This window comes from Peromyscus maniculatus, chromosome 7 (genome assembly GCF_049852395.1).
Source record: "Peromyscus maniculatus bairdii isolate BWxNUB_F1_BW_parent chromosome 7, HU_Pman_BW_mat_3.1, whole genome shotgun sequence".
NCBI classification, from domain to species: domain Eukaryota; kingdom Metazoa; phylum Chordata; class Mammalia; order Rodentia; family Cricetidae; genus Peromyscus; species Peromyscus maniculatus.
In genome coordinates, this window is record NC_134858.1 from 76062920 (window position 1) to 76078181 (window position 15262).

The window sequence follows — 15262 nt, forward strand, 5'->3', positions numbered from 1 at the left end:
ATAGCTGCTCAGCCATTAGCTCAGGCTTATTACTGACTAGCTCTTACACCTAAATTAACCCATAATTATTATTTATGTTTAGCCACATGGCCTTTTCTCAGTTCTGCCTTGTCATCTTGCCTCCTCTGTGTCTGGCTGGCGACTCCTGACTCAGCCCTTCCTCTTCCCAGAATTCTACTTATCTGCTCGCCCTGCCTATACTTCCTGCCTGGCTACTGGCCAATCAGTGTTTTATTAAACCAGTATACAAAAGCATTATCCCACAGCAGAGGGCAAGCAAGTAAGACCAACAATCTTTGTATTCTTTTGCTCCGAATGCAGTTGCATTTAGTGTGAAGACACAGAAGTAAGTGGGCCAAGGTTCAAGGTTTCTCCTTGTGTGTCTAGCAGTGCTAGTTCATATATACATAACACAGCACATTTTTATGTTAATGCTAACTATCTGAAATCATAAATACATAGGCTGCTAACAACACTGGACAATATTAGACTTCTGTTGATATTTTTATTTTAAAATTGAATATTTTTATCATGTCAATAAAGAGTAAATGCTTGCTTTCAACAATTTGAAGATCTACCTGTATCTAAATTAGAATACTTCATAGACAATTTTATAATGTGCTTTATAATTTTCAGAGGGTTTTCCAGATAGTATTAACTTTACTGTATTCTTCTAACCATATAACTCCCTTTGGTAATTCTGTTTGTAGCAACACATTTAAAACATGTTCTCCATGAAGCTCATACATTAAGACACACATAAAAACAGATGGGAAAGAATGGGCATAGTAAAGCATTTGAAATACACCAGGGTAGCCGGCTTCTGAAAGGAGCCAAGACTGTTTTTAGAGACAAATATTTCTTTATATTTCAACAATAACAAGAGCATCAAGATTAGAGAGATCCAAGTGTGACTTTTACCTTTATAGTCCTCTGTGGCCTAACATTATCACTTATAAGGCAATACTCACAGCTTGAAAATGCAATGTGATGCTGCATACAAAACACCTTGAATATAATTGGAATTGTATTGTCTTTCCTTTCTCCTTTATTTATGTATTTATTTATTTATGTATGTATGTATGTATTTATTTATTTATTTATTGGTTTTTTTTGAGACAGGGTTTCTATCTGTAGTTTTGGTGCCTGTCTTGGAGCTTGTTCTGTAGACCAGGCTGGCCTTGAACTCACAGAGATCTGCCTGGCTCTGCCTCCCTAGTGCTGAGATTAAAGGCATGCACCACCACTGCCCAGCTTCCTTTCTCCTTAATATGAATGACTTATTTAACTTTGTATGAGTATCACATTTTCTGTAAGTAGTGCTCTGTCATTGTTATGGTCTGAATTATATCTTAACCAAATTCCTATGTTGAAACCACAAATCCCATAGTGACTGTATTTGGAGACAGAGCCTTTCAGGAGGTAATTTAGGTTAAAAGAGTCATTTAGGTGGGACCCTACTACAACATGATTGATGCTCTTATGAAAAGTAAAGGTGGGCCTGAGAAGATTGCTCTGTGAGTAAAGTCACTTCCTGATAAGCCTGGCGCCTGGAGTTCAATCCCTGGAACCCACATGGTGGAAGAAGAGAATTGATTCCTCCAGGATGTTCTCTGACCTCAACATGAATGTTATGGCACAAGTCAGCATGCAGAAATGTGTATCAGTTTGGATGTGGTGGCAGATCCCAACAGCTCACCAGGGACTTTATTTGGATATTTTATGTTTTGAGACAGAGTTTCATGATATAGTCTAGGCTAGACTAGAACTTGCTACGTAGCCCAAGACTTGAGTTCATGATCCTCCTCCCTCAGCCTCCTAAATGCTGGGATTAATAGGCATGTACTATCATATTTCAAAAGATTTAATTTTTTAAAAAGTTCTTTAAATGAACTATTATAAAAAATATTACAAATAAAAAAATTACATACCAAAATTAACCAAACCCCAAAACTATACAGCTTGGTGAACTTGTATACAATTAGGATAGACATTGGGAACAGCAGCTGTGGAATTTCACATTGGAGTCTATGCTTTCACTGTCGAATATATTTTCATGCACTTATCTACCACCCAAAGGTTTTGACAGAGTTAGAATTAGAAAACATTTAGCTTACCATCCTTTTCAATAACTCATTTCCATTACCTGTATTCAGTCATCCTCATTCTCTCATACTTAGCCTTTCCTTTTCTCTGCATGTTATTCTGTACCCACGTGGATATTTGTTTACATGTATTCTTGCTAGAGTCTATACTTAGAAAGATTTAGTTGATTTTTTTTTTTTTTTTTTTTTTTTTTTGGTTATTTTTGAGACAGGGTTTCTCTGTGTAGCTTTGCGCCTTTCCTGGAGCTCACTTGGTAGCCCAGGCTGGTCTCGAACTCACAGAGATCCGCCTGGCTCTGCCTCCCGAGTGCTGGGATTAAAGGCGTGCGCCACCAACGCCCGGCCTTAGTTGATTTTTTTTTTTTTAGATTTATTTTATGTGTATGTGCACCATGTGGATGCCTAGTGCCTGGGAAGGTCAGAGAGGACATTGGATCTCTTGGGACTGGAGTTATAGGCACTTGTGAGCTACATGGGTACTGGGAATTGAATCCAGTCCTTTGCAAGAGTAGTCATTGCTTTTAACTGCTGAGTCAACTCTGCAGCCCAAGATTTTAAAAGTTGCACAAAAGTCTGGCAAAATGAGACATTGACATTTCATCTGCAAGGGAATGAGCTCCAAACACTGTGTGACCAATTTAGTTAATTTTCTAGTTTTCTGATTTATTTTAGTAGTATGAGAACGAAATTTGTGTAATTTTCCTTGAGGGTTTGAGAGGTTTTACTTAACAGAATGTGCTTGTTTGATTCCTACCTCCTAAGCCCACTTATGCATGTCTTCAGGGAAGCTTTCTTTTTTCTTTTTGTTTTTTTTTTCGAGACAGGGTTTCTCTGTGTAGCTTTGCGCCTTTCCTGGAACTCACTTGGTAGCCCAGGCTGGCCTCGAACTCACAGAGATCCGCCTGCCTCTGCCTCCCGAGTGCTGGGATTAAAGATGTGCGCCACCACCGCCTGGCCACAAAGTGTATCTTTATGTAATTCAGCCCTAGAGGGGTAGTAGTAGAGCTGACCTAAGTATGAGTTTTCCAGCCCTTAACTCATGTGAGGTCTCCACATGGTTTTTGTCGCAGCTTTAGTCCTGTTGGCTATTGTTTATTGTTCAAGTACTTTCATGTGGGGGGAAGACAGTTATAAAAAACTATAGAATCACTGTATGGATGGCAGGAAAAGCTTGTCTTACATTTACATACATATAAAGAATGTTGAGATGGAGAGATGGCTCAGAAGTTAAGAGCACTGGCTGCTCTTCCAGAGGTCCTGAGTTCAATTCCCAGCCACCACATGGTGACTCACAACCGTCTATATATGAGATCTGGTGCCCTCTTATGGCATGCAGGCATACATGCAGGCAGAATACTGTATACATAATTTAAAAAATCAGGCCTCTTACTGTCTTGGTTTGGCTAACATTCTTTTTTTTTTTTTTTTCCTTTTATTTTATTTTACAATACCATTCAGTTCTACATACCAGCCACAGGTTCCCCTGTTCTCCCCCCTCCCACCCCCTCCCTTTACCCACAACACACTCCCCATTCCCACCTCCTCCAGGGCAAATTCCCCGAGGACTGCGATCAACCTGGTAGACTCAGTCCAGGCAGGTCCAGTCCCCTCCTCCCAGACTGAGCCAAGCGTCCCTGCATAAGCTCCAGGTTTCAAACAGCCAGTTCATGCAATGAGCACAGGACTCGGTCCCACTGCCTAGTTGCCTCCCAAACAGATCAAGCCAATCAACTGTCTCACCTATTCAGAGGGCCTGATCCAGCTGGGGGCCCCTCAGCCTTTGGTTCATTGGCTAACATTCTTATCTGTGGACCAATAACTTGAATCAAGATGAATGGCACTGTAGCTGTCAGAAGTAGGTTGGATGTTTGCTTCTATGGCTAGGGGTTGTAATTAGCTGCCCTTCGTAAATGTAGGTGGGCCAGGAGAGGCACAGTATCTACCAAAGTAAGGGTGGGAATTCCTCCTAGGAACAGGAAGAATAATGGCTAGACACATAAAAGGTTGAATCTCTGTTTTTAGAATTAATGTAGTTTTCTGTGTCTTTACTCAGCGATGGACAGCCTAAGCACAGAGCTATGTCCTACCCATCCGGGTGCTTCTTGTTTGTATCCCAGCAGTACCGGGCACAAAGGATGTGATAGATACAAAATTTGTTATGGGAAGATGCTGTTGAGGTGGAGTAGACAGGAAAGTATTTGGAGGCAGAAATGTGCCCGTGGTGATCTCTTTGTATAGTTACTGCCAAAGTGAAAGAAGTGTTGAGTAGACCACAGTGTATGTCTCTAGCTGAACTATTGCTATAGGTAGGTGACTATGTCAACCAACCTTGGCTTGCTGTCAACTCATAATCATTGTTTGTTTATTGTTTTTATGGTTATGGGTGTTTTGCCTGCATATATGTCTGTGGACCACATGTCTACCTAATGCTCACAGAGGCCAGAAGATGGTATTTACATCACATACAGTTATGAGCTACCATGTAGGTGCTGGGAATTGAACCTGGGTCCCCTGCAAGAGCAGCAGGTACTCTTAACCTCTGAGCCTAGTTCTTCAGCCCAGGATCATGCTTTTAGATTTCTAAATCAGGTTCGATAAAGAGGTACATCAAGAAAACAAGGGAATACTGTAGATGTAACTAACCGTCTTATTAAATAAGAAACACAGAAACAATGTAAAAGAGAAAGCCGAGAGGTCAGAGCTCAGAGCTAAAACCTCACCCTTCCGCCTGCGGTGTCCCAGCTTCCCGAAAGAGGGCTACTTCCTGTCTGTATGCCTTTTTTTATAGTATATTGTTCTGCCTTCTCATTGGTTGTAAACCCAAACACATGACTGCCTCGTCACTGTCTGAATGTACGGTCCCCTAGGTCTTAAAGGCATATGTCTCCAATGCTGGCTGTATCCCTGAACACACAGAGATCTATGGGATTAAAGGCGTGTGCCACCACCGCCACACTCTTGCTATGGCTCTAATAGCTCTGATCCCCGGGCAACTTTATTTATTAACATACAATCAAAATCACATTTCAGTACAATTAGATTACCACCACAGAATACCAGAGAGGAATGCCAGGAGGAAAGGGAAAGGGACTCTTGTAGAAACGTAGCCACTAAGAAATTAGGAACAAGCACAGAGAAGGCATTGATAGTGAGCTAGACTCAGCCATAATTTCACAGTGTTGGTACACATTTCAGAACATCATGTTATACGCCATAAATAACACACATTTTGTTAGCTGAAATAAAAATATTAAGTATGATTTTAGGTTGAGCAAGAAAATTTGGATGCCCCTTAAAGCTCAGTGCAGAACAGTAAATACATTAAAACAAAACTCAAAGAAGTTAAAAACAGACTGATGGTGTTTTTATATACTGTGTGTAAATATATTTATTAAATTGGTCAAATTTTGCACGGAGGGTAAGTATATATGAGATACAACTCTGCATACTGGTATGTTTAAACGAATGTTAGAAAGCAAGTACCACAGGGGTAGAATAAGGCATTACAAAAGAATTGGGGACTGAGGAGATGGCTCACTGGGTAAGAGTGCTTGATATGTAAACATGAAGACCTGAGCTTGAATCCCCAGTACCCACGTAAAAACCAGCCATGGTTAGAGATGCCTGTATCCCTGGCATTGTGGGGGGATGGGGGAAGAGACAAGTGGACCCTGCAACCTCAATAGCCAGCCAATCTAGTCAAGATGGCAAGCTTTGGGTTCAGTGAAAGACTTTGTCTCAAAAAATGAGGAGAACAGCAGAAGATAATTGCCATCCTTCCTTGGCCACAACATATGCACCTGCACACTTATGTACACACCCCCAACAAGCATTGGTGTTTGTTAATTGTACCAAGTGCTCATAGTCATCTTATATTTTCTGTTTCTGTGTTGATTAAAAGTTGAAGATTTTCTTATGATCTTAAGATAAATTGACCAGTGGTCTTTTGCAAATTATGTGGACTCATGGTAGTTTTATAGTTACTAATATTTCATTTTTCAAATTTTCATTTACTACTGTTTGCCTGTGTGATGTGTGACATACACATAAAAGGGCACATGTGTGCCATAGTGTGTGCAATAATGTCAGAAGACAGCTTTCAGGAGTCAGTTTTCTTCTTCTACTATGAATTTTGGAAATTGAACTTGGTTAGTTAGGCTTACTCATGCTCAGCAAAGGTAAAGGCAACCTGATTGTGTATCCTAGTTAGCTTTGTTAACTTGGTAACAGCCTACAGTCATCTGATACATGAGCCTCAGATGAGGAATTAGTAGATTAGAAGAGCCTCAGTTGAGGAATTGCATAGTTTAGATTGGCCTATGGGTATGTGTGTTTTGGACTGACTTGATTATTAATTGATATAGGGGGGACCCAGCCCTCTGTGGGCAGTACCATTCCCTGGGCTATACAAGAAAGCAATCTAAGCATGGCTCTGAAAGGGGGAGCCAGCAAGCAGTGGTCTTCTGGTTTCTGCTTCAATGTCTGCCCTGACTTTCCTCAATTATAGACTTACCTGGGCACGTAAAGCCAAATAAACCTTTTTCTCCCTAAGTTGCTTTTGATCAGAGTGCTTTATCACAGAAACAGAAAAGAAACTAAGATGGAAGATGAGAACAGACTCCATAAAGTTGCCTCTGACCTCCATGTTTACTGTGGTACACCTGCCCCCCCCCTTTCACACAATAATTAATAAATAATTTTAAATAATTGAGTTTGTAAGCCAAGTGTGGTGGCAGCACACACACCTTTAATCTCAGCACTTGGGAGGTAAGGGCAGTCAGATCTCTGTGAGTTCAAGGCTAGCCTGGTCTACAAAGCGAGTTCCAGGACAGCTAGGGCTGTTATACAGAGAAAGCCTGTCTCAGAAAACCAAGTGGGGAGGGGATTGAATTTTGAAATTTTTGGTGTGTGTATGTGTGTGTGTGTTGGCAGGGGGTGTTTTGAGACAGGATCTCATTTTAACTGTCTGGCCTGGAACTTGCTATGTTAGACCAGTCTGCCCTCAATTTACAGAAGAGACCTGCTTGTCTTTGTTTCTCAAGTACTGGGATTAAAGGTATGGCTCACCACATCCAGCTGTGGTTTGGTTTTTCCAACTAAAATTCAGAATGTCTTACTGGCTTTCACATAAGCTCTGGAATGCTGGTCTCGCTTCCTTGTATTGGTGCTGATTTTCTGAACGGGACAGAGGAGACAGAGCTGAGCAGAATCAGCGGCTTCTGTTCCCTAGGCTGTCGCTCCAGAGCACCGGTGACTGAATAAGGTCACCATACTACCTTTATTCTGCAGCCATGTCTGCATTCTCAGATTATACAACCCCTTCTCCAGTGTTTTATCTAGAGGTTGGTTGATTTTCACTGAGGAGCAAAGCAAGGCTAGGTGAAGAAAAGTCGAGACTTCAGTCTTCCTTTAAAAAAAAAAAAGATTTTTCTCTCCTGCTTAAAAATTTCATACATTTTTCTTCTCAATTTTGAAGTGAGAGAAGAGATGACAAAGTGTTTATTACCAAGAGAAATAATCCTGGTGAAAAATTGTCTTTGCTATATTGTCTTGGGGGTTTGAGAGAAGACCAAAGAAAAAGGAGTATATCTTCAGTTTTATTGTTTGGAATTTACAATCACAAAGTAGTCCAGGGTCATTTCCCAACACTGTGGCATAATACATATATACACATATTTAGAAAAATTACAAAATGTTCTTTAAAAAATTATGCTGTAATAAGATTTCTTATTTACTGGCCAAGAATAAAAATATACCTCAAATGCACCTTTATTTTTTTACACAGTCTTTTTGACATTTCTAACTAGTCTATACATTCGTAGAGCTGAAGGCATTGTTTTACTGCAACAAACTTCATAAAAGGATTGGAATTTTTTTTTTTTTTTTTTTTTTTTTTTTTTGGTTTTCGAGACAGGTTTTCTCTGTGTAGTTTTGGTGCCTGTCCTGGATCTTGCTCTGTAGACTGGGCTGGCCTCGAACTCGGCTTTGCCTCCCAAGTGCTGGGATTAAAGGCATGTGCCACCGCCACCTGGTCTAGGATTGGAAATTTTAAAATGTTGTGTCAAGAGTACTTAACATTTGTAAACACCAGGAAATGTGTCCTCTGTTCAGACGTCTAGCTGCTGTTTCGTGGCTAAGGTGAAGGCTCCCATTTCTTGATTACCCTTGGTCACAGGACCATCTTGGTCAGGTATTCTGTGGGCATAGATTATTTCATCAGTCTGCGTATCTCTTGGGCATCGCTTAGGGCTCACTGTCCTGTTGGTACTCTCATATCTGGACTGGAGTACGCCTTACAGTGGTTGCTTGGGATTTGAGTCTCAGTGACATCCAACATTTATGTACACCGCTTCTTGCAATCACTCTTGCCTTCCAGAACGCTTGATCTTTCCATGATGTACATAGTGTGACTAGATTGAGAGCTGTGTTGGCATCTGGGGCAGGACAGGTGCAGGTTTAGAATTGCAGTTCGTTTTAGAAAGCTCTCTCATGACACCTCCATGTGAGGAAGAAGGAAGGAGAGAGGGGGCAGGGCTTTTGGAATCCCACAAGAATTAACAAGAACCAATGTTACGCTTTGGAATCATGCTCTGCTCCTTTGCAAGTGTTTATATAACACATGTAAATGCCCATCCTCTCTCCTGCGATGTACCAGTCCTGGGCACACCCTCCCTTCCCTTTCTCCGCTGCCCCCTGACTAACTGCCAGTGTGTCGATGACTCATCAAAGGCACATGGTGTTGTAAGACAGGATCCTGTCCAGGATCCAGTCTTTCAAAATTGGTAGACAACAGAAGCCCGAAAGAAAGGGGTGTATGGTGGGCAGAAATAAACCAGAGATTTGTCATCTGGGGCCATCGGCAGGAAGAAAGGAGACTTGATGTAGGAGGGACTATTGGATTTGAGGTCAAAAGACCTAGACAGGTCTTAAATGTATCATTTGGGGATATATGGCCTTGAACATGTCAATCCTTTCTGCTAACGTATCACACAGAAGAACCAACACTTATCTACAAAAATTTCCTTGTAAATTATAACAGTTTTTGTTTGTGAGAGTCTTGATGTCTAGCTGACTAGCTCAAACTCTATATAGGTCAGGCTGACCTGGACCTTGGCAGCCATCCTCCTCTCCCTCCCAAGTGCTGTGACTACAGGCATGCGCCACCACAGCTGGCAATGATCAAGTTCTATGTAAACATTAGTTGTTTGATGGATTAGAAATGAATAGAAAGTGAAGAATTATTTTTGTGGTTCAAATCCGTTACGTGGATATGTAAATTACATCTAGTTGTTTTCTTCCCCCACTCCCGAAAAGAACCCTGTTGGTTCAGACTTTCTATCTGCTCACTGAGTTGCTGGCCCTGACAAACGATGTTCTAGTTAGTTTCTTCCTTGCGAAGTGCTCTGAGCGTCGGCTATGAGCCTTGAGGATGGTAAACACCATTACAAAGCCAGGTCTCCAGAGGCAGATTTGAATATCACTGGAAGAAAAATGTAGTTTGACATCAAGGACAAGGAGACTTCCTGTTCATTATTGGTACAAAACAAGGATCACTGCACAAAATGAAAGAATTACTAAAGGAAAGCTTCCCTGGTAATGACTTCCTGCAGAGAACTTGATCCGCCCTTCAACGGCTGGGTAAACTACTTGCATTTTTGAGATGTATTCAGAAACCACGCTGATATCTTGGTCACCTGGAAAAAAACACATACATTATTTTAACTCTTGAAAAATGATCTATTAGCAGTAGGAAGGGAAATAAGGTCTCTAAAGCCTTTGAAATTGAAAAGAGAAGACACCTTTTCATTCCAGGATAAAGCACCTCAGAAGACTTTTTGTCTTCTGGTAATTTTAAGTGCAATGAATCTGATTGCTATCTCATGTTCCAGATGTGAACTTCAGCACAGTGTCATTGGGAGGGGTGCAGTTGTCTCAGCTCTAAGGTTTCTAAGAGGTTGTTGGCACCACAGCTGTCATCTATTCCAGAACCAAAGGCACTGGGGACCTGGGCCACGAGTTAGTTGAGAAACAAAAGTGACTTTCTCATGCTGTCTGCTCAAAATTATCCTCACACACTGGATGATGGGACATTGGAGCTTTCATTCCCAGAAGAGGATGAAGAAATAGCAAACCCATGACAACCCCCAAAAGTCTTACAATTATTTAAATTACTCTATGTGGATGTGTTCATTGAAGGTACTTAATACCTGGCACTTTTAATACACAATAGTTTACTGTAAAGGAAAAAAAAAAATCACAGGCCATTGTGATGGCACATGCCTTTAATCCCATCCTGTGGGCAGGAGGATCTCTGTGAGTTCCAAGCCAGCCTGGTCTGCATAGCAAGCTCCAGGCCCGCCATGACTACACAGAGAGACCCTGCCTCTAACAAACAGCGTGCCTCCCCTGGGGCTGGAGAGATGTGAACACGCGTGCCAGGTAAGGAACAGCACAACACTCCTCAGTATTGTGCTGTTGTTAGCAACCTCCACAGCAGGAGGCATGGGGTCCCTTTCCTGTCTTGTCCCCCTCTGCCCAGTTCTCTTGTGCTGAACACCTTTGGGAACAGGAGGGGAAGAGACACTGGTGCTTACCAGAGTCATGTTTTAATAATTCATCTTTTATCATCTGGAATCCATCTCCACCACTGGCGAGGTAGCTCGGGAGCGTCACTTTATACACTTTATCCATTTCCAGAGGCTCATAAGTGGGCACTCGACACTTGGTACAAAGAACATCTAATTGCACCACTCTGTTCCAGGGTTTTCGGGTAAGATCATATACCACATGGATTCCTAGAAGAGAAATGTGTCCATGTTTTTGCTGAATCCAAAGGGACTTTTGCCTATGAAAGGGATTTTGGCCAAATCTAGAATTGGGATACTAGGCTTGTGTTACTTTAATTCCTGTGTGAGTGAAATTAAACCAGGGGAATGTTGGCAATGGTGTAGCTACCCTTAGTTACCTTCATCCTTGAGGCCTCCAGTAGATGGGAGAAACACTGAAGGAGAACAGACCCTCAGAAAAGAAAGGGTGATTATAATCCCGAACTCATTGGTCCAGTAATGACTGACTTGGAAAATGAGGTGTGCATTGTTGCGAAATGCAATGGAGTATTTGCAACAGTCTTTGAAGACTGAATGTAGTCATTCTAATCTGGAGATTTTCACCAATACTCTACTCAGCACTTTGCTAGAACATCACAGGTCCTTGGCTCTGCCCTGGGAAAATGCTGTGTGTCAGGGTTACTCCCCACACAGCAGGCCAGGGTCACCTCCCAGACAGCAACACCCATCAAGCAGTTCCATGAACTAAAATGAAAATGAAGCTTGGAGCTCCCAGCCTGTGGAGGGCCTGGAGCAGCAGGATCTCCACACATTTGAAGTCAGGCTGAGCTACATAGTGTGGGTCTATCCCAGAGTACACATATTGAGACTCTGTCAAAAAAGGGGGGGGGGCAAACAACATACAGCCAAGCACAGTGGGACATAACTGTAATCCCAGTATTTGGGAGAACACAGAGGCAGGAGAATGGGCAGTTAAAGGCCAACTTTGACTACATAGTGAGTTTGAGGTCATTCTGGACTACATTAGATCCTGTCTCAAAATGAACAAAGCAAGATTAATAAAAAGTGAGAAAATGAGGCCACAAAATTATTTTGGAGTAAAATAAGATTACTATTTTAAGGATTAAAACTCTGGATTATGGAATTGATCCCTAAGAAAAGCATTTCAGAATCTTTAAGGAGCTGGGATGTAGCAGTGCTAAAAAGCATTTTCCCCAGCATGCATGAGGCCCCAAGTTCAATTCCCAACAGCACAAAATAAACAGGAAAATGTTTGCCTAGCATGGGTTTACTCTCCAGCACTCCCCACCCACCCTCAATGAAGAAGCCTTTAGCAATACCAGGAACATTCATTTCCATTCTTCACTGCAGTCAGAGAGAAAGCAGGCCAGGGGTTGGTGACATGCCTTCCCCCAGCAGGATTAGAGGAGACTGTCTCTGCTTCTACCTTTTGTTCCTTTGAACCCTATTATAGTCCCAGGCAGCTAACAATAACGGAGAGAGCTTTTGCTTCTGTTTAAAAATGTTTCCTGCACCCACAAGATTCCAACAGAAAGGCCTCATGCCAGCTGATCTGCTAGTGTTCAGGAGGTCAGCTCCCATGGATGCCCTTGTGATCTCCAAATTAGGGTTGGCAAATACTACTCATTGCCAGGGGTTTGGGTCTGACCTCAACCTATCCTCAATGACTCCAGGAGTCCATAGTCATTGAAAGATGGGGTTGCCTGTGAGAAAACCCCAAGTCTAGCCACAGAGTTAAGGAGCTGAGCCAACCAGGAAGGCCTAGATCACTGGACAATGTGCTCTGCAGGATGTGCCACTTACCACCCACTTGCAGGAACTCCCCAGTGGACTGGCCATAGCGATGCACGCTGTGCTCAAAAGCCTTCTTCAGGGTGGAACCTTTTATTTGGACCAGGTCAAACGTCCCTCCAAAGGGCAGTACAGCAGCCAGATTCTCCCATGTGATTGTGCCTTAGGTAGTTAAAAATGCATCAGGAGAGAAAAAAAGTTGAAGGAAATGCTTACCCAGAGACTGGCTCCCTTGGGCTGAGGGAGTAAAGTGGGGGAGGGAAGTACACTTTTGGAGGGAGTGTACTGAAAGATTCTGCCCTGCTGTCTACCACAGGGCAAGGGGGTTGAGCCTGCAAAGGACCAAGTTCACTCTTCTCAGCCCTGGATCTCCTGGTTTGGGCTGGATCTTCAGTAGTTGGTTAAACATTGCTCAGTTGTACACAGGCAGTGTGTTCTAGCCACCTGCTCTATTATCTGAAATGAGCTTGGGGCTTTATACTGATGGGGTTCAACAGTATGTCAGCAAGGGCTCCAGCAGAGCCTTAAGTACCTGCCTAGTGGATTTGTTTTAATGTGTGATAGGACCTTGGGCATCTGCAAATATATAAAGTGTGTCTTTGAGATGTCCTTTCCAGCATAGGAGGTTAATGAGTTGGTCTTTTTCTCTCTAGATGTAAAAATGTTCAATATATTTTATAAAGCAGCAACAATTAATAGCTTTGCAAGTGGGAGATTTAGATCAAGCTGAGATTTTGCATCTGTGTGAATACATATGAGAAGGAATGTGTGTCCTTTTGCCGAAGCACTGGACTTGAGTCACAGCTAACACAAGCTTAAAGGCCCAGCATTTTGGTGTGTGGCTGGCAGCAGAGGGTGCTGTGGGCACAGTCAGGGAAGAGACAACATGGGCAGCTGAGGAAGTGGGCCCAGGTGCATACCGTTGTTCTTCTCATCAATGGGGGACCGGATGCCACCTCCATTTAAAATGCACATGGACACATGGTTCCAGAACATTTCATCTGGGTGTCGGAGGTTGTTGTTAATCTACAATAGTAGCAGAAATTTAGTTACTTTGGGTCTTCTTTCTTGGTATCAGTTCCAGGAATCTGGTTATCTCTACTGAGCAAAACAAAGTAATCATCCCCTACTCCCAAGTGCCCAGAGCTTTCCCAACTGTAACTAAAACTCATTGTGTACATTATTAATCATAAAATGATTATTAGGCTATCTTCTATTAGCCTTCAGTAAGTCAGAAGCACAAGCATATTTTACAAAGCACACACTCAGTTACAGCAAGTAAAAATGCGTGCTTTTGTTTATTTGTTTTGAGCCAGGGTCTCTCTATGTAGCTCTTGCTGTTCTATATAAACCAGGCTGGCCTCAAACTTGGAGAAATCCTCCTGCTTCTGTCTCCTGAATGTTGGATTAAAGGCCTTAAACCTTTTGTTTTTTTTAGGTTTGTTTATTTTATATTTTAAGTGCATGAGTGTTTTGCCTGCATGTATGTATGTGAACCATGTGTGTGCCTGTGGAGGTCAGAAAAGGGCGTCAGATCCCCTGGGACTGGGGTTACAGATGGTTGTGAGCCACTGTGTGGGTGCTGGGAATTGAACCCAGGTCCACGTACTCTCAAGCTCTGGGCCAGCTCTCCTGCTTCAAAATGTTTGCTTTCTAAAACAAGCACAAGAGTAAAAGTTATGTTTACCCCAGCCTCTTTGACAGAAAGGGTAAGTGCTGGTAGCACCCTGGGGTGTTTCTAGATTTTTGTCTAGATGTTTCTGTCTGGTTGTTTCTCATACTGATGTCACGGTGCTCAGTAGCCACCCTGGATGGACCTCATCTTGGAGGGCGCTCATGCTGTCACTCACTCAGCCAGAGTTTGTGGAGTGTGGTTGTATCACAGACACTGACAGCAGCAGGATGCTCACACAGACAGGCTCCCCATGGGTGAGCCTGTGAGAGCAATAATCCAGCCTAGAGACCTTTGCTCAATGTAGCCCCATGAAGCCACTTTGGCCAATTAGCCCCACAAAAATGCTCTTCATGAATGATCTTGCTCTAGCCAGAGACTTTACCATAACTATGTCTTGTCATTCTGGGCTTGGGAAAGAAGTGCAAGTTACATGAGGCCCATGTTCTTTAGAGCCGAGAGGACAAATCAGGGAAAAATTGTCCTGCCAAGTCAGGCCCAAGCAGATGTGCTTGATCTTCTGTGTCAACATCTGGCAGCGGCAGGGGGGTGGGGTGGGTTCCTATCTTCAGATCATCTTACAGAAAGAAACACCCCAGACTTAGACATCTAAGAAAGACATATTTTAAAAGGTTGTAGTCCTTGTAAAGCAATAAAGTGATGGTCTTCTAGTCTCTCCTTGCCTCCTCGCTAAGGTGTTGAGTGTGAAATCAGTCACACTTCTAGCTTCTGTCTGGGTACCAAATGGATCAAAACCCCCAATTTTACTGCCATCACTTTGTCCCTCGTTGCATCTATCTTCTATCTTCCTTTCGTCCCTCCCTAGATGCAGGTGCTCTGCCCCTGCAGATGGCTCACCATAGCATCACAGATCAGGTTGCCCATGTTGCATTCTCTGAAGCGGCATGACTGAGTGGAGCCGTCCAGGTAGACGATTGTTCTCCCCAGTTCCTGGGTAGAATAATTATCCAGCTTTATCCTCCATTGGTTAATGTCTGCTTTGATGGTTGGATCTAGGACAGGAAGGAAGGACATCAGAAAGGTGCACATGAGAGGAAAGGCCTGTCATTAAAGCAGATCTCCTAGTGGGTAAATGCTAGAGAAAT

General features: G+C 42.7%; 1 protein-coding gene across 1 annotated transcript in view; it reads right to left on the reverse strand.

The window, feature by feature from the left end:
- Nucleotides 1–7689: 7689 nt before the first annotated feature.
- Nt5e (5'-nucleotidase ecto) overlaps nt 7690–15262 on the reverse strand; it is a 51368-nt gene continuing 43795 nt past the window's right edge. Inside the window, exons 5-9 of the mRNA XM_006983707.4 lie at nt 15015–15169; nt 13405–13510; nt 12497–12646; nt 10700–10900; nt 7690–9799 (exon numbers count right to left, since the gene is read on the reverse strand). Coding sequence (XP_006983769.1) covers nt 9636–9799; nt 10700–10900; nt 12497–12646; nt 13405–13510; nt 15015–15169 — 776 coding nt within the window. The 3' untranslated portion in view covers nt 7690–9635. The remainder of the gene's footprint in view (nt 9800–10699; nt 10901–12496; nt 12647–13404; nt 13511–15014; nt 15170–15262) is intronic.